A 25440-nucleotide genomic window follows, 5' to 3' on the forward strand; every position below is an offset into this window, starting at 1 on the left:
TGGGGTGTTGGCCTTGCTGCTCAGTCTCTGCCTTGAATTTCCTTTCTCTGTGGGTTCAAGTCCTTCTTTTGGTTTTCTAGCTTTTGCTTTGCGTATTGAACCTACCAGACCCCAAGGTGTATAGATACATGGCAACTCACTTGTGGCTTCGCTGAGTGCATCTGCGGAAGGAGCAGTAGCAAGATGGACTGCCTGCCTGTACTGAACAAAGAAGAGTGCATGAGTTTGCAATGTATTATGTGTCCTGTGGCAGGAGACGTAAACATTACTGGATGCGCCTCTGCAATAGCTGAATGCCTGGGGTGCCTAGTAAGGCATGAGGCCAAGTGCACAAATGCCTGGGGAGAGGAGAGAGCTGTTAGTGGCTCTGAAATCGGGAGAAAGTGGGGAATGGTAGTGTGTCTGTACAGGTTTGTTTTTCTGTCATCTTATTTGCTTTTGAGGGAAGTAGTGTCTGGCAAGCTCTGACCAAGGTTGCATAATTTTGTGGCCTGGAACCTGAGGCAAAGCTAGTTCTATCCTGCTCGCTCTAAGAGATCCTTCAATTTTCAGCTGCAAAGGCAGAGTAATTTCTTATCACTGCCTCCAGGCTGGATTACTCCTGACTACTAGGGCAGCCCGTACCATTTGGCTCTGGTACTGAGTGCTACTGATGGAGCTCTGATTTATACTCTTGTATGGACACACATGCTTGTGAAAGCGACCCAACTAATTATGCCTTCTGTTTCTTGTGGTGTAGTGTTTGCCTGGAAAGGGGAGACCGACGAGGAGTACTTGTGGTGCATCGAGCAGACCCTCTATTTCAAGGATGGGCAGCCATTGAACATGATTTTAGATGACGGTGGGGACCTCACCAACCTGGTTCATACCAAACACCCACAGCTCCTGAAAGGTAACTGTGCCCTGTGTTATGATTAGATGTTGTAAAGGAGAAAGACATTCACATTTGACTCTATCCCACCCAGACAATAAGACTGTTTCCATTTCAGTGGGAATCTTTGCCTCCAAGTTGGGCAGGACAGATATGTGCCAATAGGCTCTGATCTAGCCTGTTAAATTGTTAAAGGTTATTCAGGACTTAGCCTCTTATTGACACAAACTTCTGTTTTCAGCTCAGCTCTGTATTGTCCCCCCTTCCCTGTGCCCCTACACTGGGAGTGGGAAATGACCTGGGTACCTGTCACAGGAGCTTTTGGTGGTGCTGACCTCTAGCTTGTGACAGGTTGCTCAACTCACTGGTAGGATGGTACCCCCTTCTAGCCGTTCTGGGGATTAGCTTTGCGAGGTCAACGCCCCTTCTCATGGTTGCACACCATCTCTGAGTCCTTCTCACTCTGGCTCCAGCCCCTCTCTCGCTCCATGAGCTGCTGCTGCCTCTTTGTGACTTGGCCCTCTGGCCAGGTCACTGTATGCGTTTTCCCCTTCTGGGTTATCAGTCATTCTTCAGCAATCTTGAGCAGTGTTCCCGTTCACTGCCTCATTGCCACTTCCTCGGTCCTAGGCAGTCTTCCCACTCACTGCCCCATGGTGCTATGTCCTCAGTGACTGGCAGGGGAGCCTGGGCCCACCCTCTACTACAGGTTCTGGCTCAGGGACCCTCTAGTTGGCAGCTGAGGTCTGTTCCCTTCTAGACCTTACTGCTTTTCCCTGAGACCTTTCCTTACCATCTAGCACTCCCTGCCCAGGGTTGCCAGCCTCTCAACTCCCTCCTTCTTGCGAGTGGCTGTCTCTACAGTCTCCAGACACTCCTCTCTTCTCCCAGGGAGTGACTGCAGACTTTTCCAGCCCCTTTCTGCTCTGAGCTCCTGGGCTTTATACAGGCCCCTCCTCTTCCTTCACAGCTGAGCTACCTCCCAATAAACTCCCTCCACACAGCTTATATTGTCCTTGTTTGCTGCTTAATCAGCTGACTTGGCCCACCTGGCCCAATTCTGCCCTCTTCGAACCAGTGTGGGCAGTACCCCCCATCGCATAGGTCGCTGTTCGGGTCTGTTCCCCCCCCCCCCCCCCCCAATCTAGCAGTTGCTGCCTGCAGTTGTGGGCTTTTTTCACCTTAATACATTGTCTCTGCTGCCTCTGTTTGGGGTCACTGGATGAAGCTGTGGCCACCTGCAGCTTTTCTTCAGAGAAAGGAGCTGAGATCAGTTTTCTGCAGGATGTAACATACAGGGGACATGCTCTTACCCTATTAATGTCAGCAGTCGAAAGGACTGGTGAAATCAGTAGTGATCGGGATCATGTAGTGAAGAGTGAAACTGACAGAGCAGGTCATCTTGTTTATACCATAGAAACGATAGATTAGCATGGGTGGCGTTAATGTGGGGGGTAGCTAATGACACATAACCACCGAACGAGGCTTATCTCACAAGTCAATTTAGTGCTCATCGAAGTGACAGACTGGCAGCACTGCACCAGGGAAGAAGAATGTCAGCTTCTTCTCTGCAGTTATGCAAACACACCTCTTTACCTGCAACACCCGGTGCTATCTCCATCCAGAGAGCCCCTCAGACAGTTCTGCTAATGCACCACATCCTGAGCTGAAGCACCCCTGCCGTTCCATCCTCCGCCTCTTAGAAACCTGCCCATTGTGCCAAATGCTCGGGTGCCTTTGGGTTGTGGAGAAGTGTTCCTTGGGGGCTAAACTGAGACCATTCAACTCATTGCCCTTTGTCATGGGCCTCAGAGGTGAGACTTCTGCAGTAACCTGCTGCACCAGCTCTGCTCCTTGTAGTGCGTCAGTGCTCACTAATCAAAGATTGGTCTCTGTGGAAACTCTAATGGGGTTGGTCTGTGGCCATTGTGCTTCCAGGGAGCATTGGACTAAACAGTAGGAGAGCTTTCCTGGAAGGCGTACATTGAATCAGAGTGAGGTGCCTTGAATTCGCTTTCTGTAACAGAACCCTTTACTGCTGTAGGACATTCAGTGGGAGCTGCATGAAACGTTCCTTTTATTTTTTTCCCCCCCATCGTGAAAACAACAGAGGCTTATGCTGCGGTTCTGAGGTCACCACAAGACAGAGCAAGGCACTACCTGTTCAGGTCATGCATTGGTACAGTAACTCCTCTCTTAAAGTCGTCCCGGTTAACGTTGGTTCATTGTTACATCGCTGATCTATTAGGGAACATGCTCGTTTCAAGTTGCGCAATGCTTCCTTATAACGTTGTTTGGCAGGCGCCTGCTTTGTCCACTGTTTGCGGAAAGAGCAGCCCATTGGAGCGAGCTGGGGGGGCTTGGAACCAGGGAGGGCCGGCAGCCCCCCCATCAGCTCCCCTAAGTTCCTTGTGCCGCCCAGCAGGCTACCAATTGCTGGGCACTTCAGCTGTCCCTCCCCCCACTGCCGTGTGCTGCTCCTGCCCTCTGCCTTGGAGCTGCTCCTGGGAGCCTCCTGCTTGCTGTGTGTGTAGGTGGGGGGGGAAGAGGGGTGCTAATGTCCGGATGTCCCCATCCCCCCTGCTCCTGCCCACCGCTTACCCCATCTCCATAGAGCTGGGGGGACACGACAGGGCTCAGGACAGAGGGAGCTTGCCGGCAGCAGCTGCTGTCTCACCTTGCTGATCTACTTAAAAAGGCAGTGTAGTTAAGGTAGGGCAGAGCATGGGGTGCATGGGTGAGGGCTCTAGGGTGGAGCTGGGGATGAGGGGTTCAGGGTGCAGGAGGGGACTCACGGCTGGGGCAGAGGGTTGGGATGCGGGGCAGGTGAGGGCTCTGGCTGGGGGTGTGGGCTCTGGGGTGGGGCCAGGGATGAGGAGTTTGGGGTGCAGGCAGGCTGCCTCAGGGCTGGGGCCAGAGGACTCCACTCAACCCTCTCCCCGCCTGAAGCAGCTAGCTCTGGGGGAAGGGTCCCTCTCTCCCTGTTGGCAGCAACAAGCCCGGGGCCGGGGGAGAGGCGTGCAGCAGCCCTGCAAGCCCTAACTTGCCCCTCTCCCCAGTTCCCGCCCACCCCCTACCTCTCTCCTCTCCAGGTCCCTGCTGCGTGGCCCTTTAGGCAACGATCGTTATACAGTAATTTGAATCAGCAAGGCAACCCAGTGCCTGACATTCTGTGACCCAGTACTGGACCGCGACCTGTACTTTGAAAAACACTGATGTAGAGTGCTTCTACAGAAGCTCAAAGAAAAGGAGTACCTGTGGCACCTTAGAGACTAACCAATTTATTTGAGCATGAGCTTTCGTGAGCTCAGCCACTAGGTGGCTCCCCATCCATTTCCTCTCCAGGCTGCACCACATGCTTCAACTCCCTGACACCACAATTAAATCAAAGTGCCCTCTGGGAACATGAAAGGATAAGGGTAGCACAGAAAGAAGCCAGGATTCTGATCGCCTTGCTAGTGCGGGAACAGAAATGCTAGGATTAAGGTGTAAGGACATCATAACTGGCGTTGGTGCAGGTGTAGATATGAAGTGAGATGGCCTCTTTCAGATGAGGTGTACATCTGAGGGGAGCCTAGAAGCCCATAGGAAGAGTGGGAGTTACTCATTCCACTTCAGCTTTAGTTGGCTCTGGTTTAATGCCAGGGGATCTAACTTGCTCATCATCTCTGAATTTGACCCTGGGAGAGTCCAAGGCATCCTCTGCATACACCAGTTTAACTTGTGTCGTTTTCCAAACAGGTTTAGCGAAACTGGTGCGAATTGCTGTGCAGATGCTCTGATTGTGGTTAGAGTGGCTTATTTTGGTTTAGCTTGTCGTGATTCCTGATCTGTTTCAACTTACTAGAAATAAGTCTAGTTTAAACCAAAACAAGTGTCCATGCAGCCCTTTGCTCCGGTTCAACTAAATGGGTTGAAAAGAACACCTGAAGTTAAACTGTTGAAACTTGCTGATGTAAATGAGCCCCACAGTGGTATAAATTTACTTTCTTCTGGTCCCATCAGTGTTTAGTGGATACTGTTTTAGGTTCTTCCTTGATTTAGACTTGTTTGGACTCCTCCGAGTTTGGCCCTTTCTCACTGGGGAAAGCATTGAAACCCATCTCTGCATCATGAATTCTTTGTTGCTCACTTCCTTCTTTCCTGCTCGCTCTTTCTTACCCAAATCTGAGTTTAAGCAGGAGTTCCCCATATTTGCATGTTCTCTTTCCATGATCTTCCAGTGAAGTTATGACAGATGTGTCTTTGCATTAGCGTCTCCAACCTCGTAAATGCAAGGTTGCATCCCTGGAGGCACTTGGGTGTTAGAGCTCTTGTTCCATCATATGTGCAAGTGGGGTCCTGAAGCCGTTTGGCAAAGTCTTGAACTTTTTTGCACAAACTTTTGTGTGTTTTTGGCAGTGGGACCCCCCCTGCCCCAAGAAAAAAAAGAAAAGGAAAAAAAAAAAAGAGAAAAGTCCCTCTGCAAAGGATCCCTAGAAGGCAGCATTGCACTGCCCATTGCTGTGTCTGTCGAGCTATGGCTCAGACTAAGGTTCAGGTAGGGCTGCTCCGAGTCTTGATTTATGAATCCCTTGTGATTGCAGTGAGAGGGAAATCTGCAGTGCATTTTGATTTTGTGCAATTTCACTTCCATGTGAGGCAGAAACGAGAGCTGTGAAAAATTTGATTTGTTGGCAGAATTTTCCACTTCATAAGATACATGCATATTAAGCTGCTGTCTTTCCTTCTTTTGAAGTGGGGGAATACTCCAGGCAATAGCTGACCTCTGTTTTTGTAACAGGTGTTCCACAGATGTTGGGGCAAGGAGAAGACCTATTGCTTCTGGTCTAAACTACAGTGCTGGCAATTGGTCTATGTATCATTGACTTCATCCCCCCCTTAAAGAGAACCTCAGGGAGATCTTGCATATGAACACTGGGTTCTTCTACATGAAGGGTGCCTCATTTAACTCAATTCTGTTGGGAATTCTCTAGGATTCTTCTTTACTTCCTTTTCCTGCCACATCCCTGCTCTCTCATCCCCTCTCTGGTTCAGCTGGTCATGTGTGACTGGCCCCTCTTTTCATCAGAGCATGTCTGAGTGGCAAAGGCAGATCTGCATGATCTTCTGAGAGTGAATGCTCATTGTGGCACTGCCAGGGAGTGGACTTGGTGGGACAGTTGTTGTTTTCAGCCTGAGTGAAGAAACAGCCAAGCTCAAGGATCCTAGCAGAGCCCAGTGGGCATGAGCAGTGGGTATCATAGGCAGGGGGAGGCCATGCCTCCCCAAACAGCCTAGCATACCCCTCCCATGCTCCACCAGGCCCCCTTCTGCCTGCTGCTCCTTTCTGTGGCTGAGAGGCTGGGGCAGGCAGGCAGGGGGCCATGGTATGCAAGACCATGCTAGGGCCGGGGATGCTCCGGCCATGCCACCCACCCCTCCCAGGGCTGGGAGTGCTCCGGCCGCGCCACCCGCTGGGGGCGTGCAGGGGGGCCAGCAGCCACAGGGGAGAGCGGTGTGCTCCGAGCTCCAGTGGGGGAACAGAAGGGGTGGGGCCTTGGGCAGAGAGGGTGGGGTCGAGGGCTAGCCTCCCCCAAGAGCGCATTCACCCACCGCCCATGCCGGTCGGATATCTGAGCCCCTTCACAGGGGAGCCATGCCCTGAAAGCCCAACAGGGCTTCGCCTGAGGAGCCCAGCAAAGCCCATGGATGTATTTGGACCCCAGTGAGGGGAAGTCCAGAGAACATATGTGGCCGTATTGAGAGCATCTCCACGATGGACTGTTTGAATGGAGTTCCGTGTGCGCGAAGCTGGGAAGAGTACCACTTCCTCTTTTCCCCCCAGTCTGACCCTGGGCTACAACCTTCCTTCCAGGAGCCTGGCAGGCTGGCTGCAGCTGATGCTGTTGGAGCCACTCCAGGCCGTTTCTTCCAGGAGCCGGAGAAGTGTCCCTGGCCTATCTCACCACTTCTGCTCCTCCTACCAGTTCCTCCCTCACAGTGTGACCTCTGCCTGGAATACTCTGTGCTGTCACTAATCCCATGAACCTCCCACACTCACAGCTTCTGTGGGCAGCTGAGAGTGAGCAAAGCCCATTGCTCCATCCTGGGGGGCCTGGCAGCTCATTAGCTTTATCCCCACTCCTGGTGTTACATTTACACCACTGCTCCTAATTGCCAGGACCTTGCTCTACTTGCCATCCGAGGGGATGGAAGAAGCTGTCTTTGACAGAGCAGCACAGACACTTACCTTTGAAATCTGCCATGGCTGGTCCCTGGGCCTCAGGATTAAGCAATGGTCAAAGCACAGCTTCTTTCCTGGGTCAGCAGCAGTCCTATTGACTGTCTCCAGCTCCATGCTCTGCTTGGGCAATGCAGTCATTTAAATGGAATAAATGTGCCAAACCTAACCAAGTCACTGTCCTTTTCCCAGGCACTAGTGGCTTGTCAGTCTCACTTCACAGAATTCCTTTTCCCCAGGGTTTTAGAACATCACAATTAAAAAAAAAAAAAAATTCCACGGTCTTGAAATTTCGAATTAAAACCTAAGCCTTGTGGGTAAAACTTTCAAAAGTGCCTCTGTGTCTTAAGAGCCCAAGTCTTATTGACTTTCAATGAAATTTAGGCTCCTAAGTGACTTGGGTGCATTTGAAAATGTTCCCCTGTGTGGCTCATAGAGCCTGCTGATGTTGATCTTTCATCTGGCCTTGTGCCTTTGGGTATAGTTCCCATGGATCTGATGTTTAGTGAAATAGCTAAAGTCTGTAGGGAAAGAAAAGGCCACTCTGGTTCTGGCACGTGTGAACTCAGTTATTTCTACTGAGGAAACCTGAGTAGTGACCCATTCATTGATTTGAATCATGTGTTAAGGATGTGGTGGAATAGCACTTTATCCCTTCAAATCACCATCCAAGACCTTGCACCAGTCCTTAGAAACATCACTATGAGGTATGTCTTCTTCTTTGCACAGGTGAAAACTGAGGTTAGGTGTCTAGAGCACGGCCACTGAATTGGTGACGAAACAAGTTTGAACCTGGATGTTCCTGATTCCCAGGCCCCTGCTCAGTCAAGTCGAGCAGAGTTTTCAAACAGTGGTCTATGAGGAGGGTATCTGAGGGGCACAAGGACCTGACTGGTGCTGGGTAGATCCCTGTGCTAAAAAAACCCACCAAAATAAAACAACAAATCCCCGATCTGCCGGGTCACGGTGCTTCTTGGGTTTGGACTGGCTGCCCCTCCGCCATCATGATTTTGGGGTAGCCAGGCCAAATCTGAGCCATGCTGCGCCCCTGTATGCCTGGAGTGGGAAGCCAAGCCCAGCCCCTAGGACGCGGGAGCTGTTGTCTGAGAGTGAGTGCAGGGTGGGCTCATTCTCCAGCTCCCACTACCCTCCAGGACCTCTCTTCAGCAGGCTTGGGTGGACTTGCTGTTCAATTGTTACCCTCCCCACCCCCAGAAGGATTTTGTCACACTCACTTGGAACGGGGATGCACATAGGCCATGAATCACTAAATGGGGGAGGAGGGACAACAAAAACCTCAAAGACCATATGACCTCCGTCAGAATGCTGCCTGGGAAAGGAGCATTGCACCGTGAGACTATCCCTCTTGCCAGCCAGCCAGTGGTTTGTTTAATTGCTTAAGAGGGGCCAGGTTATTTTCCTGTATAATTGAGATGTTTTCTGGACTGCCCTTGCCAGCATGACCCTCTTACTGCTAAAGCCTGAGCACGGTCCCACAGCAGGCAAACGTGGTGTTTGCTGCCCTGGGGAGCAATTTGAGATCAAGGTGTTGAAATTTAATCCCAGTGAGTTAAGTGAATCCAGATTTCTGTCCCAGAGTGACCTTCAGCTAGGAAAACAAGTCCCATCCTTCAGCCTTTCAAAATAACTCAATCTGACTCCAGGCTTCATTCCCTCAAGAATTGTGCTCTTTAAATCCGTTTCTGTGAATGCTACATGTGAACGTTCTCTTGGCTGGAGGTGCAGGTGGCTGGTGAGCTTGTGGGATTAGCATCTCTGCATGGCTTCCTGAGCTTCAGAGAGCACCAGTCTGAAATCTGCCTAGTTTTGCTCTAGTTAGCATAGGTCACTGAATGGAGAGCTACCACCTAGCAATGCAAGGCCCATCCTGATGGAATCATATGGCCTGACTGCTGTATTTCTCTGTTACAGGTCACCTGGGGAATCTGTCTTTTGGGGGCATGAGGTGTCAGTTGCCCTGTAGACTTCAGTTTTTGGTCCCCTCCCATATGGAAAACGTAAAGGAGCAAAATAAAGCTGTTCCTTATTGTCCCACAGTTAAGGCTACGTTATAGTCATGGGTATTTTTAGTATAAGCCATGGACAGGTCATGGGCGATACAATAAATTCACGGGCCCATGACCTGTTCATGACTTATACTAAAAATACCCATGACTAAATCTTAAGGGGGCGGCTGCTGGGGGTGGAGGGCATCTGGAGGGGCTGCTGTGGGGGCGGGGGGGGGCAGCCGCAGCACCAGCTGGGGGCTGCCTGGGGAAGTGGCTGCACTGGCTGCCCAGGAACTGCTGCTCTGACGGTCCAAGGGGCTAGCTGTGCCCAGGGCCGCCTGAGCAGCGGACAGCGTGACTGGCCCCGGGGTCACTCCAGCAGCGGCTGGCTGCGGGGCTGTTCCAACAGTGGCCGGTGGGGCTGGTCCCAGGGCCACCTGAGCGGTTGTCCCAGAACCAGCTGTTTGGGTAGCCCTGGGCTCAGCCACACTGGCCTCCACAGAAATCACGGAGGTCGTGGCAAGTCGCGGAATCCGTGACTTCCGTGACCTGCATGACAAACATGGAGACCTACCCATAGTACATTTTCGTCACCTGGGCCTGCCGACAGTGCCACTCATGTCCTGAATCAGATTATTGGCCACTCGGTGGCCAAAAGGAAGGGTGGTTTGAGAGCTAGTCTGGGACTCCCAAGACCTGGGTTCAGTTCCCTTTTCTGCCCCAGACTTCTTGTGTGACCTTGGCCAAGTCACTTAGGCTTTGTCTACACTGGCAAGTGAAAGACAAAACTTTTGTCATTCAGAAGTGCTTTAAAAAAACACCACCACCACCACCACCACCCCCCCCCGAAAGACACAAGTTTTGCCAACGAGAAGTGCCGGTGTGAATAGCACTTTATTGGCAGGAGAGCTCTCTCCTGCCGACAGACAGCGGCTACCCTGCGCGCCTTTTAGTGGCACAGTCATGTCACTAGAAGCTGCATAGTGTGGACATAGTCTTAGTCTTTCTGGTCCTCAGTTCCCAGTCTGTCAGCTGGGGATCATAGCACTTCCCCACGTCACGTGGGTGTTGTGAGGATAAATACACGAAGCCTGTAGGGTGCTCAGATACCATGGTGATGGTGTAGAAGTACCTTCAGTACATAGTGCCTGTCTCCGTTACACCACTGATCTGCCCCAACTCCACTGCAGGAAGATGAGGCTCCAGAGACATGAAGGTAATTGTGTTTGGAGAGATGGCAGGGGCAACTCTAAAGGGGGAAGTGTCTTGAGCAGCTTTCTTAGTGCAGGCTATCGATTATTCCAGGTACTTAGGAGCTTACCTGGGATACTGACAGTCAGGTTAATGTAGATCTGGCCAAAACAGGAAAGATTATTTTGCAAAGAAACTTTTAAAGAAACAATAAAGTTTTCACTTGAAATGTTTTTGTGAAACTGTTTTTATGACACCTTATAAATGAAACTTTGCAAAAAGGTTTCAAAATGTTTCAGATAGCTAAATGCAAGGTGGTGTCGTTGGTTGGTTTCTTTTCTTGTAAACTTATCTGTTGGCTGGAAAAAAGTTTCCAAAGAAAATTTTCCACCAGCTTCTAGTTAACTTGCTCCTCCTGATACTTCATGTATGTGTTAGTCCTTTTTCACAACGTAGGGCTGTCCAATATGTGAAATCCTTTTCTTTTCCCCTAAAACTCCTGTCTGCTGTTTTAGTTGGGTATGGTACTCTTCTTCGCTTTCTGCCTTAAAGGGTCCAGTGTTGCTGTGATAAGTTAAACAGCTGCCATGTTCCAACCCAGAGGTGGTTCCATTTCAGTGGTGGGTAAAGGGATTTGAGCGTGTAGAGTTTGTAATATACTGTGGGATGAATTATATGAAATGTATGATATTGGCAATGGGGAGCCTGGTCTGGTGGTTGAAGCACAGGACTGGGAGGCTGGAAAACTGGGTTCTATTCTTAGCTCTGCCGCAACCTCTCTGTGATGCCTTGGGTAAGTCATGTAATTGCTGCATCTCCGTTTCCGTATCTGTAAACAGTTGATAATGCCTTCAGAGGGGGGTTGAGACTGAAGTCATAAATGCTTCTGCAGCTGCTTAAGATCCCTGGCTGCCATCTGCAAAGTTATTTTGGGGGAGCTGTGACTTTCTCAAGCTATTTTCTTGGTAACTTCTTTATGTGCTGAAAGTACTGCTGCCCCCTGAAGACCGTACTTAGTCTGTTTATACTGGGAGAGGATCAGGTAAACACAGGGATGTAAACCTGGACTTTAAAGACCCAAACAGTCCCATATGAGAGGGGTTCTTGTCTCTTACCCCTCCCCACTGGCACAATTCTTCCAGAGGCTACTCTGGGCCCCACCACAGAGTCTGGACATTTCAGTTTGCAACATGGCTTTTCTGGTCTCACCTGCAGGAATTAAAGGCATCTCGGAGGAGACGACTACCGGGGTTCACAACCTGTATAAGATGAAAGCCAGTGGGAGCCTGAAAGTGCCAGCCATCAACGTCAATGATTCTGTCACCAAGGTAACGCAGCCAGCGCTCTGCTGCTCTTCTTCCCCCCCCCCCCCCGTTCCATTGATATGCAATCTGCTAGTGCCACGCAGGCCGCTGCTCTGCACCGCATCTGGGCGTGTGTGTGCTACGCTAGACTGCTTGCAGAATGGGGCTGACTGTTCTCAGGCCTGGTGGCTCATAAATCTTGACACGGAGTGGGTGGGCTGAGGCTGTGGAAGGAGTTAATGCAGTGTGGCATCTTAATGAACCTTTCTGTGTTTTTTTGCAACTTCAAAAGAATTGTGATGTAGAATAAATCACCAGTGTCTTGCCTGTGTCCAAGAATTCACATTCCCCCTTATTTATTTGTGTTACAGCAGCACGCAAAGTTGTCAGTGGCGATCAGGCCTCCATTATGCTAGTCCTTGTGCCAACCCACAGTGAGAGACCGTCCTTGCCCTGAAGAGCTTACAGTCTAAACCAGTGGTTCTCAGCCCGCAGGCTGCTTGCGGCCCATGTGACATCCTTAGGGCCATACAGGTAGTGTATATATATATTGTGGATGTGGCTCACGTAACACAGAGGGAGCTACATATGCGGCCCACAGTCGTAAACAGGTTGAGAACCACTGGTCTAAACAGACAGGACAGATAAAGGGCGGGAGGGAAAACAGAGACGTGGAAGTCAAGAGACTTACCTAAGGTGTCACCGTAGGACAGTGGAGGAGCTCAGGTTAAAACCCAGGTCTTCCTACTCCCAGTCCAGTGCCAGCTCTACTAGACCACCTTGCTGTCTCTCTCCTGCCTACTGCCACTGGCCTCTCAAAGGAGAGTCACTTGCCCAAGCTCAGGGTTGGGCAAGGGAGTTAAGCTGTCCTGCCATTCCTGGAAGTGATGTTGGGTTGGGGGGCAGGGGGTGAGTGCGTGTTGCTTCGCTTCTTGCTGAATTGTGGCGGTGACTCTAGAGCAGAGGTGGGCAAACTATGGCCCGCGGGACCCTCCTGCCCGGCCCCTGAGCTCCTGGCCCGGGAGGCTAGCCCCTGGGCCCTCCCCTGCTGTCCCCTCTCCCCCGCAGCCTCAGCTCACTGCACCGCCGGCGCAATGCTCTGGGCGGCAGCGCAGCTGCAGAGCTCGGCCTGACCCGGTGCTCTGTGCTGCGCGGTGTGTGACTGTAGCGCTGCCAGCCACCGGTGCTCCAGGCAGCACGGTAACGGGGCAGGGAGGGTTGGATAGAGGGCAGGAGAGTTCAAGGGGGTGGTCAGGGGTCGGGGTTGTGGATAGGTGTCGGGGTGGTCAGAGGGCGGGAAACGGGGGTTGAGTGGGGGCAGGGGTCTCAGGGGGGCAGTCAGGAAGGAGTGGGGGTTGGATGGGGCGGCAGGGGGCAGTCAGGGGACAGGGAGAAGGGGTGGTTGGATGGGGCAGGGGTTCCCGGGGGGGCAGTCAGGAATGAGAGGAGAGGAGGGGTGGGATGGGGCGGTGGGGGGCAGTCAGGGGTGGGGGGTCCAGGGGCAGTCAGGAGACAGGGGGTGCTGGATGGGGCAGGAGTCTTGCAGGGGGCAAGAAGCAGTGGGGGCTGGGCCACACCTGGCTGTTTGGGGAGGACAGCCTCCCCTAACTGGCCCTCCATACAATTTTGGAAACCTGATGTGGCTCTCAGGCCAAAAAGTTTGCCTGCCCCTGCTCTAGAGGGAGGCGGGGAACTTGGGACCAGTTTTTCAAAAGGTATTTAAGTGCCTAAAGATGCAGGTAGGCATCTAGTGGGGTTTTCAAAAGCGCCTAGGTGTCGAACTCCCACTGAAATCAGGAGTGAGGTGCATTAGGCACCTGAATACCTTTGAAAATCTTGCCCTTACTGATTTTCTGTCCCAATGTGGGTGTTTGCAGGGCAGAGAATCTTTGACTTGTAGCTTGTCCATGAGAAATGGCGCTGCCCAGTGCCATGCTGCATGTCAGCACTGCTCTACCCTTTGGGTTGTGTCGCTGGGTCCCCATCTGTGCCTCTGCCCTTGGGAAGGGAGAAGCTTCTCATTGGGCACAGGAGAGTTTGAAGAACAGGGTTTTGTACTAGCTACATAGATTTGGTTCCCCTAGGGAGTTTATTGTCCCACTGTCCAGACTGTATTGCTGCCCTCTAAGGTGGCTGAACAGGGACCTAAACTTGCTGTCTTATGGGGTATTAGTTCCCTCTTCCCTTAACTATTACTTGGCCCACTTTCTCTCCACTCTCCCAACTGAAGAACAGGCTCCATCAGCTTGGTGACCACAAAGGATTGGCCGGAGCGACTCCAGCCCCAGTGGTTAACCGGATAAACGATATAACGTTAATCTTTTAACCGGTTAACGTTTGTAAACAATATTTACATCCCTAGCTGGCTGTGAGAAGCTACGAGAGGGAGACAAAGAGCCACACTCTGCCATAGTGGGTTAGTCATCTGAATTGCTCAGTTCCACGCCTTTTGTTCACAGCTATTAACTGTAACATTCTGAGTAGGAGCATCTTGCAGCAGTAAGTTGCAGACAATCCTTAACTTTCACTTAGTTTTATTTTTGTCTGGAATAGGACTGAAACGTGGCATTTGCCTTTCAGCATAATGTTCCTCTTACGTAGTGAGTAGCTGGTAGTGTCGGCCATATCTAGGGTGGCAAGATAGTTCCCATCCTAAAATGCTACGCTTCTTTAGATTTATCTCTTGATTTTATTCCACTAACAGCCACCTGTTCTGTGCTCCCAAATGTACAATGTCAGGTCTGTTCCCTGTGGTTTATAATCCGTATACATTAAATTGAGATCAGAGTTTGTATGTTGAAGGTAAGTTGAGATCTAAGATGACAGAAGGCACAGTAATAGTGCAGTATTTGGTACACAGTTCGTGATCCCGCAAGTGATGTGCACACATCAAGGGGCCAGGCTAGAGGTGTGTATTCAGTTGTAAAAGATGCATCTCCTCTTTTGGGTTCTTCTAGCCATTCAACCTTACCACTGCATTTTGAGGACAGGCTTGGAGACTGGAGTTGTCTTGTTCTCATTGGCTCTGTCTTCTCGTCTGTGATCTCGTTATTCATGTCCTGTAAAGAAAAGCAAAACTTGGGCAGCCAGAGTCTTTCCTGGCATCCTGTAATTTCTCAAACTGAGATCTAGGGCCCAGATTGAGTTTCACATCTCCCCTGCCAAAACAGAACCACAGGGTGGGGAGGAAAAGGTAAAGAGCATAAAGAGGGAAAGACATTTCAGCAAGAAATGCTCACTAGGCTCAGGAGGATAAAAACATGAAATGACTCTATGTTTGGCTTCTGTTTCTAAGCTGAGTTTTAAATTAAGGGTTGGGCTGCTCACAGCCAAGATACCCGTGTCACTGATTTGTAAGGCCAGGAGTGAGATAAATGAAATCCAGGGTTCCTTGCTTTGACTGCATGGTACCTTGTAGCAGTTTTACTCTGATTGTCCTTGGCTGAGTATCCTCTGACGTGACTCTGTGGAACTTCAGCTCATTGCAGATGGTGTGGGAGCAGCGTCTGGAATGTGCTTTGGGACCTGGTGGCTTGGAATCCTGGAGTTATGCACGCAGGCAGTTGGCTGCTTGTCACTTCTAGAGCACACACGCGCGTTCCTTAAAGATGGTGCTGCAAAGATAGCAGAGTTATAAGTATCTGCATGCATGCTCACCATAGGTGCTGGACCTACAGGTGGCGGGCTGCAGCACCCCCTGGCTTGAAGTGGTTTCCATTATAGTACAGGCTTTACAGTTTGGTTCAAGGGCTCTCAGCACCCCCACTATAAAAATTGTTCCAGTACCCCTGATGCAGCTGTAACAAGACAGTTAGCCTGTTCAGTGTCCCACCTTGACATTTGGAACAGTCTGTAGGCTTCTGTAGCAAATGTTTAACATGGAATCTGAGTGAACAACAGCTCCCTGCTGTATACGTATGAGACACGCCTCTTGCTATCCATGCCCCTGTATGCGACAAGCTCTCATGCTTTATTCTGTTGTCGTCACTTTTAGTAATCCCAGGGAGGCTGTTTTCAGGAGCCCAAGAACTAGCCAACAGGCGCAAGGCACACATGAAATGCCTCTTATTAGAGTACTCCTGGATGAGGAGGGTTCTGACAGCAGATGTCTGCTATAGACATCTGGGCCGGGTTTAAAAGCCAGTGAAAGGAATTCAAGCAAACCCATATTCAGTTGCACTGATGTGGTTAAACGCAGTTAGCTGACTATCAGCCTCATGGTATTTGATAAGTTTGTCTAGCTTCTCTGTAAATAGGAAGCACGTGTGTCTCCTAGCGTTTGCTTCAGCTCTTCTGAAACAGCTGCTTTCCTCCCCAGAGTAAATTTGATAACCTTTATGGTTGCCGAGAGTCCCTTATCGATGGCATTAAACGTGCCACGGATGTCATGATTGCTGGGAAAGTGGCCGTCGTGGCAGGCTACGGTGACGTTGGCAAAGGTTGTGCTCAAGCCTTGAGAAACTTTGGAGCCAGAGTCATCATCACGGAAATTGATCCAATCAACGCGCTGCAGGCAGCCATGGAAGGTGAGCAGCTGCGGATTGTTGGGGTGGGGGATTCAGAACTTGGTGCACCCATTGGTGGGTTCTGTAGTCTGTTGTAGAGTACTAAGTGATGTTTGGCCAATAGTCACTAGGAGGATGAATAGCCCTAGTCCTCTGACAGAGGCAACTCCTCTAGTGTGATGGTGTCCATAATGGTCTGTTCCCTTCTGATTGTTGGGAGAGGAGTCATTAATGGGTTAAACTACACGCTCCTGTTGGGATGCTTGATGTTCTCCTCTCCAAATAGCTACCTGGATTTGAGGTTGCACCATAGTTGAAACATTTGGGTTAGGCCCTCTGTGCTTCATGGTGCTGTAGCCCAGTTTCTGAACAGGTGTTGAGTGGGCTCCTTCTGCTCAGACAGCTCTAACCTCCATCCTGGGTTAAGACTTCAAGGGACTCTCTCTGCTTGAAAATACCAAGCATTCACCTCCATTATACTCTAGGCTGCTTAAGGAAGGTGAAGCCCTTTGTGAAGCCCCTGCTTCATAGAGTGACAAGGAAGCAAATCAGACTCAATGATCCCTGGACCCCCTGGCTGTTCCACGTGCAGTCACCCCACTTCTGTGCATGAGTCCATGCACACACACGTAGGGCTTTGTGCTCCCTCAGACGTGGAGCTTGCAAATATTGCAGATGCATCTTCCTTTGAGAATGTGGCATTATGTCAATAATTGCATCGCATGGACACTCAGGATGAAGGAGTAACAGGTGGGGAATGATAACCTCTTGTGCTGGAGTTCCTGTTTAGTGTCAGAACTGGGCTTCTTACCTTCATGTGCTGGCGTTGGCTGGGAGAGGAGGCTCTTGCCAGGACAGAGAGTGACCATTTTCTTTTGACCTTCAGGTTATGAGGTTACGACCATGGAAGAGGCTTGCAAAGAAGGGAACATTTTTGTCACCACCACTGGATGCAGTGATATCGTGCAGGGCAGGTACTGTCCATTCTCTGGCTGAATGGAAACTGACTGGTGTTCAGATATGGACATGACTCTGCTTGGCAGCACAGTGGCTGGCTGTTCAGCTCTGCGGGGTTGGGTGTTGTTCACAGGTGGTCAGGATTTCAGTCTCCAGTGGAGATTTTTGTACATCCCAATCATGGTTTCTTTGGGGGCGCAAGGCAAGAGGAGTAGAGGGGTGCTGTGATCTGGGCTGAGGGGCTTTGGTGGAGCCGTAGGGAACACTGGAATGGAATAGCAGGGCGTGCTGGTGGTTGGTGGTGAGGGACACTGGCAGAGATGTTGGGGGGAGGGGGAATCCAGGACCAGAGTAATAGGGGGGGGTATGTACGTCAAGACTGAGGCACACAGGCAGAGCTGCGGGAGGAAGCTGGGCCAGAATCTCTGGCCTGCGTCTTACTCTTGCTGCTACTCTTGCCCCCAACATTAGGAGAGACATGACTGATTCTGTTGAAGGTTTGCGATTCGAAGATGTTGCTATAGTGATGGCCCAGGGGAACGTTCTGCCTGTTGCAGGATCTTGCCATGGCTCTCAGGAGAGAGATTCCATTTGTGAGCTAATGGGGCAGGAATGAAACAAGCTCATCGCCCCTGTCGTGCCTGACAAATACCCTGTTGGCCCCTCCCCTCAAGCCCCAGCTTGCAGTCTCTCCATCCGGAGCAGTCCGACTGCCCTCTTGCTGCTCTTGTGCCTGTGAATATTGATATCATAAGGTGAAATTAACAAGGGGTGGTTGATGAGGTGACTCCCCCACCCAAACCTCTTTCAAGGTTACACTCTGGGTCCCCACAGGATGCCGCCAGCCCATTTTCTCAGGATTCACCTTGGGTTCCCTCTTTCTCCCTGCATGACGCTTTGCTGCCAGCCAGCACGGGTGGAGTGGAACATCACCCTCCGATGCCCTGCTCTGTGACAGAGCCTGGTTTCTCGTTGCAGACACTTCGAGCAGATGAAGGACGATTCCATTGTATGTAACATCGGCCACTTTGACGTGGAAGTTGATGCGAAGTGGCTAAATGATAATGCAGTGGAGACGGTGAACGTTAAGCCCCAGGTGAGTTGGCCCTCAGTAGGATCTAGCGTGAGGAAGAGGCAACTAATCAGAATCAGTGTCTTCCCCATGCATAGGAGGGCTGATTCTCCCTCAGACACTATCTTTTCCATAACTGGAGACCCCCAGCCTTCCTCCTGGCTGTTGGAAACATGAACAGGTTCTCCTTTCTTCTGTATCGGATCAATAGGAAGAAGAAATGATGCACAGTTGTATTGCCTGGCATTTGGAACCATGGGTACGCGTTAGGCCAGGGCCATCTTTGGCTAGGAAGCCAGGGTTTGGCTTGTTGTTTGTATTGTGACCACCTTGGGAAAGAGACCCAGAACTTACAATGGTGCTAGTGTAGGCTGTGAACTGGATAAAGACCATTCTTTACAGGAGACAGCTTCAATAATGTCTGGAGAAGATGAGCTTGGAAGGGTGTTTGTTTGCAGTGCCATCATGGAGCATGGTCTCTGGCTTCTGACCTGGCTCACTTCTCGAAAGCAGGCTGGGTCCTCCAATAGAGCTGGCTGTTCAGAGGCTAGGACAAACGGCATTTAACCTTCCTCTGGGCTCCTGTGGATGAGGCCTCTGAGGTTGTCTTGAGGCTAATCTAACGGTTTGCTTGGGAAGATCCAGCCAGGTCATCGCCTGCCCAGCTGACATGCAGAGCCTGAGACATACTGAGAGCATCCGTTCTGATTCTTCGGAGGGCCGTCTCCAGAGTAAGCAGCTAGGGGTCAGCAGCACCTGGCAGGGACCGGCCCTTTGTGGTTGGACTCTGTAATGACTGAGCTCGGTGCTAAGAGGAGGCAGGAGAATAGAGGAGAAAGGAAAATGTGACTCAGCATCTATCAGGGTCCCCAGTAACCCCCGAATAGAGAGTGAATTGGCAAAATGGAAGGCTAAAAGGAACGTGGTGTCAGTGCACTCGGGTGGATTCTCCAGATAGACTGGAACCAGCAGGGGGCCTCTTTGCCAACAAGCCAAATACAGAGTTGCCTCTTTCCCAAGGCACTGGGATCAAGAAGAGGGAGGCTTGAGCTTCCTGTCAGTCACAGCCAACCGGTCTCCTCAGTGTCTTTCCTTTTCCATCCAGACCAGTGAGGAAAATTCAGCTGGAGAGTGCCAGTGATTCTAGAAGCCCCCTATTGGTCCCAGAGCTCTGGCTCCCTAGCCGATTGAGCTGTCTTTGCCACTTCCATATCCCCTTCCTGTGTTGAAACATCCGAGTCAGATGCTGCCCATGTTCCATCCCTGCCGTGGCTGAGCGCCCTGGCGGAGCACTCGGGTGTGGGCAGACTCTGGCTGACATCCTGGAGATTGAGCAGAGCAACTAGGAGTGAAAGCCTGTTCCACAAAAGTAACTGAAACCTTTTCAGTGTTGAGAAATAAAATCCAGAGGAATTGGGAGGGACACGCAGAGGAGAGTTGTCATCATGTGTCCAATCTATTTTCAGATGGAGAAAAGCAATTTAAAATCCAGAAAATCCAGAGTGAAGCTCCTTCACGGAATGTTTTGCTTAGGAGAGCTTGGTTAGGCCTCTAAGGAAAGGGACTCAAACAGCCAGAGCTGAGGACTCATGAACGGAGCCCAGTAGCAATATGGCAGTAACTGTTGCAGGCTCCACCCTACTGTTGCTGCAGTTCCCCAAGGCTGTGGTCTGAACCCTGTGCTAGGCACTATAGGAGCCTGCAGGCCAGTGACTGATTGCTTGGCTGACCATTCTTGCTGCAGTGCCATAGGAGAGTAGACTGGCCGCTAGGAGAGGGTGATTAAGAGTGTGATAAATCTGTTTTCAATTAGCTAACTTGGAATGCTTTAGAGCAAGATCTTTACAAATGCTCAGCTCCTCTGAAAACGTGACCTTTAGTGCCTGAGATCAATCACTTTGCCTCTTTGCCAGGTTCCTCTGACATGCTGGCCCTGTTAAAGCCAGAGGAATGTACAGCCACGGGGCTACATCCATCTTTGTACTTACCAGTTTCCTGTAGCTTCTGCCTGGCACCAGGATGAGAAGTGCCAAGAGAGATCCTTTTCCCTGCATTACAGCAGTTTGTAAACGGTTCCCTTCTGTTGGCCACTCCAGATGAGTGTTTCATAGATCACCTCTTCTCCCTTCTCACTTCCATATTTCGCTCCAGGAAGGGCTCTGCAGACCAGTGAGGGTCCACAAATTACACCTGGAGAACTACTGTCCCAGAAGGAACATTGCAACTACGCATTATATCAGGGTTTCTCAAACATTGCACCATGACCCCCTTCCGACAATAAAAATGACTACAAGACTCCAGGAAGGGGGACCGAAGCCTGAGCCCCTCTCTCTCTCCCCTCCCCTGGGAGGTGCCCAAGCTTGAGGGCTTCAGCCCTGGGCCCCAGCAAATTTAATGACAGCCCTGGCGACCCCATTAAAATGGGGCGTGACCCACTTTGGGGTCCTGACCCGCAGTTTGAGAACCGCTGCATTAAAGAACTGTCTTGCTAATTCCACCTAGCCTAACTGGAGTAGGAAGGTAGATTTATGGCCAGTCTGTTTAGGGCTTCTGTTTGAGGGAGTTACATTTACTTTGCACACAAACCGTGCTAAAAATAAATTGCACAAAAGCATTGAAGTGAGACTATCTCTAGTATTTAAGCACAGGGAGAGAATGCCCTAGCTACATCACTATTCTCCAGTAAGGTTTTTAGTGCGACCTATGGAATTCCTTTGTATGAAAAGGGAGAGACCACGTTAGTTTAAATTTGGTGCAAAAGTTTATATTTTGTACAAACAAGCTTTTTTAAAATCTGAATAGAAATATTTCTTCAAACTTTAAAAATCCCCCTGAGAACAGTGGTATTTAAATTAACTCTTCGCCTTAGAAGACTTGAAACTTAAATATGGTAGCACTCGGATCAAAACGGAAAGTGTTTTATGTGCAAACTGAGTGAAATGCTAAGATTTTAAAAAGTGTAAATATCAAGAAACTGTTTTTGTCTTTCACTTTTCAAAAACTTAAGATATCAATAGCATAGGCAAAGACCTATAACGTGACAGCGTCCCTCCAAACAATGAGAGATAAATACCAAAGATCCAGTCTATTCCATACTAACTCAGCAGAAGGCCTGAGCAGTGACCAGAGATGACACCAATATAACTTGTCATAGATTGACTGAGATGACAATCTATATAATCTAATCTTATATTGCTGTCCACTCCTCTCGGCAGATGAACTTGCAAGATCACTTGTTTCTGGGGAGAGACTTGTGGCAGACCACATCATCTAGTTGAAAGCTGCCCCTGGGTGGGGTGGGGGGGCCGGAAAGCAAAACTAATTGCGTTTGCAATCTAAAGTGGAACTGCCTTCTTGTCTATGTAGTGAGACGATTGTGATGGGGAGGGAGGGCAGACTGTAGGTGTATGCAGGTGGTCTTGACACACTGCATAGATGCACCTGTTCGGCTGTATGCAGAGAACCACTCTGGCTCTGCATATGTCAGATGTGTGCTGTTAGGTAGCCCAGAGTAGTCCCCCTCCAATGGCAGTAGACATGCAGAAACCCTAGGCCTGGATAAACGATAGACTCAAAGTCAATCTTAATGAGCAGCAGCTGCTAAGATCCATGCTGGGTGAGACCAGACTACAGAGGGTAGACAAATATTTTTGACTTGGATGGTGTGTGGTGTCAAGCTCAATTACAGTCAAAGTCTAAGTTGCATATTAACTGCTGGTCATCTGTGCAGGATGGATGGGGACTGCCAGACTTTGGGTGGAATACACTGCCTCTGTGCTCTTGTCTCATTGGTGTTTGTTTTGTTTCCTGTGAAGGTGGACCGGTATACATTGAAGAATGGCCACCACATCATACTTCTAGCAGAAGGCCGACTCGTCAACTTGGGCTGTGCCATGGGTCACCCCAGCTTTGTTATGAGCAACTCCTTCACCAATCAGGTGTTGGCGCAGATTGAGCTGTGGACCAATCCTGACAAGTATCCCGTGGGAGTCCATATCCTGCCAAAGAAGGTGGGTTAGGGTGCAGTGTTTTAATATTATTTCTATATACTTGCACAGGTGAACCCAACCCAATCCTTCAAATAGACTTGTAAGTAACCTAAGTTTAGAGAGCTAAAGTCCAACTTCGGCATGTGTTCATTCAGGAGCTGACAAAATGGCCGTACAAAGCAGAAGGTGGATGAGACCTACCCCAGGGCTGGCTAGTGCAAGGTTGTTCCATAGTACATCTTCCAGTCTTGGGTAATTTTCAGTGAAATCACCAAACCTGTAGGGTTTGCACACTCCTTGAGAGGCCATTGCACAATCTACCAGCTCGCTGTTAGGGAAATTTCCCCTCCCTAAAGCTTGCCTCCTTTTCCTCTCTCTAATATTATCCAGTTAGCCCTAACTACAACTAGAGCTAGTTGACATTTTTCAAACCTTTTGGCACCAAAACCACACATTTGAAAACAAAAATTTTCACAAATTTTTCAGTTGTATGAAACTTTAGTTGCAGTGTTTCTACATTTCTGGTGCTTTGCTTTTTGCAAACACTTTCACAATGGTGGGTTTGGGATTTTTTTAAAAACACAGCGGCAAATAATTTTTCAATTTAACTTTTGATTGGGAGCAGGCTGTGATGTTGTCATGTGGTATCCTGACTGTTGGATAGGATATGCTCACTCTAGCTGTGTCTCTCTGATTTGTACAGCTTTGGAAACTTGAAAACATTTTTTTATATATTTGTGACATTTTTGCAAAGAAAAAGAAAAATTTGAACTCTCTGCTCTGACCTAGTTTTGCCATGTGTCCTTGGGTATCCTCTGCCTCCATTTCCCCAGCAGTTAAATGGGAGCAATGCAACCCCCTCTCACAGGTATTGAGGCTAGGTTAATGTTGATTGGGATCCTTAGAAACAAGTTGCCTGGTGAGGTCAGTGTTTCTATTACCTGAAGCAGTGAACAATCTGATAAAATGGATCCATCAGGAGGCAGACATCTCGTTTACATATGGCATCTTACCTGTGAACAAGCTAATTCTTTTATCAGGTATTTGCTTAAAGGAGCTTCATTGCATCAGGGTGTGTTTGGTTTTAAGGGTGCTAAACATACACCACTGACAGTCTTTGAAGTAGGGCTGCTCTTGTAGCCAGAATGTTGCTCACAACAGATTTGGACTGGAACTTGTGACAGGAACGCTGTGGGTCACGCTGTGGTTTAAATCCATGACCTGTATTTTGGCTCATGTAGAATTGTTCATGCTGTACACGTCAAGGTGTTCGTAGCATGTTCTTTCTGTGCCTGCCCAGCTTTGGTGGCTAGTGGATCAGGGTTAGGTCTCTGGCTTCATCCCAGCTCTCCCCTATCCCTTTGATGGCTAGTGGTGCGAGTCTCTAACTGCAGCTGGCTCCTATGAGGAGCAGGATGGAGAAGGGAGAGGGAAAGCTTCCAACCCTCCCATCCCCCTTGCTCACCTGAGCAGAGCTAGCCACAATCTGGTCTTAATTGCCTAAATGTCCACCACGTCTCTGCAAAATCTCTGTCTGACATGGATTTGCTACAAATTCTCCTGGGTTTTCTCTTTTCAGCTTAAAATGATCAGTGGATTCTTTGTTCTTGATGGGGGGAGGAATCTGGATCGTTTCACAACTGTCATAAGTTTACAAAAGAAACTGTCATCTGGTTGCAATTTTCGAAAACAAGCCTGCGAATTAGACGAGATGGTCGTTGTTTGAGAAAGATTCTGCTGTTAAGTCCCCGGACCTTTGAAATATGGCCAGATCCAGAAGTGATAATGCAAAAAGGGTTTTCCTTTGGTCAATAGATTAGACAGATGTGGAATTGTTTATGAAGGGTTTGCTGAAGGACTTCTAAGCTCCCACTGCCACCTGTTTAAAATAATGAGCCAGCAAGGTGTTTTCGGAGGAGACTTGGCGTGATTGATCCCCACAAAGAGTGGGGGAATGCACCTCTGCCGTTCTCCTGGGAGGAAAAAACCTTTATATGAAGTCATTCAGTGTCTATGCTACTTTAATGCTGCCCCTCAACACACAGCTTCAAGCCCCCTGTAATGCTATTCCTAGTAATAAAACCCAGTAAAACCAACTGAATAAGGGAGATGATCTGCGATCTAACCACTTACTAAGCCACACACACTTCATTCTATGTATCTCAGATAGGACTAATTTGCATCAATGTTTGATTTAGGGAAGTGCCTAGTACCAGAAACCCCAGTTAAAAAACGTGGCACTCGGTAGGGGAAGGTTTTCAAGGAGGTTAATGGGAGTTGGCATTAATGTGCTGGAACAAAAGAAAGATGTAGGTAAAATTAAAGTATTACCAATAGAAACATTGGATAGATTTGTACAGACGATCTAGTGCATGTTTTTGAATTTCTGTGTGTAATCAAGAAAACTACTCTCCCATCCAGAAAGAACTTTTCTGTTAGCTTGTTCAGGCATTTTAAAAAATCCCTTTTGTGATCATGGCAAGAGAAGACAGACTTTTTAGATCTTGGTTGGTAGCGTGATGATTTTTTGCAAGTGTGTGTCCTTATCTAGTGGGGGTGCATCAGTTCCCCTAGAATAACTTGAAATCAACACTTTCAAAGCTAACCTTGAATGTGAACCTTAAACTGTCTGCTTGCAATCGGGCAAGGAGTCTGCTCTAACAAGGGCTGTGTACCAATTGTTGTTCTTCGAGGAGTGTCCCTGTGGGTGCTCCACTTTAACTGATTGTGCAGCTCTGCGCTTCTAGTTGGAGATTTGCAGTAGCAGTGCCCTGGTTGGCCGCGCACGCATGGCAGCCATCTCACGCCGCTCCGAATGGCCAACGAGCGCGCACAGCCAACCGCCCCCCAGTTCATTCTCTGCTGCCATTGGCTTTGGTCAGAACAACAGCAGTGCCATCAAAACCTTGCTATTCCTTTAGTTCAACCCTCCTAGTTTTATCCTTCATTTACTTCTTCCTTTGTTTTTTCTCTTGAAACCAACCAAAAAAAACCACAACCTTTTTTCTTTTTTCCCTCCTGAGGTGGCTATCCACCTCACAGCCCAGAGGCACTCGGAAGGGACTATTCCCATTCCTTCTTTGTGAACAGCCTCTCTGGCATGCCTGATTCTCCAGGTTTTAAACACTGTCTGACCTGTAGACCGTGAATCCCAGTCTCAGATGGTCACTTGCAGTGCGTCCGTTGTTTGGGGGAGAGAGACACATGGCACAAAAGTGCCACCACTGCAAAGAGCTGACAGCAAGGACTAGAAAAGCTAGGGATCTGCAATTAAAACTTTTATGATGCTGGAGAAATCCCTTCGACCTGCTTCTGATCC

General features: G+C 49.5%; 1 protein-coding gene across 1 annotated transcript in view; it reads left to right on the forward strand.

Annotated features, from left to right (window-relative positions):
* AHCY (adenosylhomocysteinase) overlaps positions 1 to 25440 on the forward strand; it is a 53808-nt gene that overhangs the window by 15203 nt on the left and 13165 nt on the right. The window contains exons 4-9 of the mRNA XM_074970292.1: positions 740 to 892; positions 11510 to 11622; positions 15917 to 16124; positions 16990 to 17077; positions 18039 to 18156; positions 21948 to 22142. Of these exons, the coding sequence (XP_074826393.1) occupies positions 740 to 892; positions 11510 to 11622; positions 15917 to 16124; positions 16990 to 17077; positions 18039 to 18156; positions 21948 to 22142 (875 nt within the window). The remainder of the gene's footprint in view (positions 1 to 739; positions 893 to 11509; positions 11623 to 15916; positions 16125 to 16989; positions 17078 to 18038; positions 18157 to 21947; positions 22143 to 25440) is intronic.

The sequence above is a fragment of the Natator depressus genome, chromosome 13 (assembly GCF_965152275.1).
Source record: "Natator depressus isolate rNatDep1 chromosome 13, rNatDep2.hap1, whole genome shotgun sequence".
NCBI lineage: Eukaryota > Metazoa > Chordata > Testudines > Cheloniidae > Natator > Natator depressus.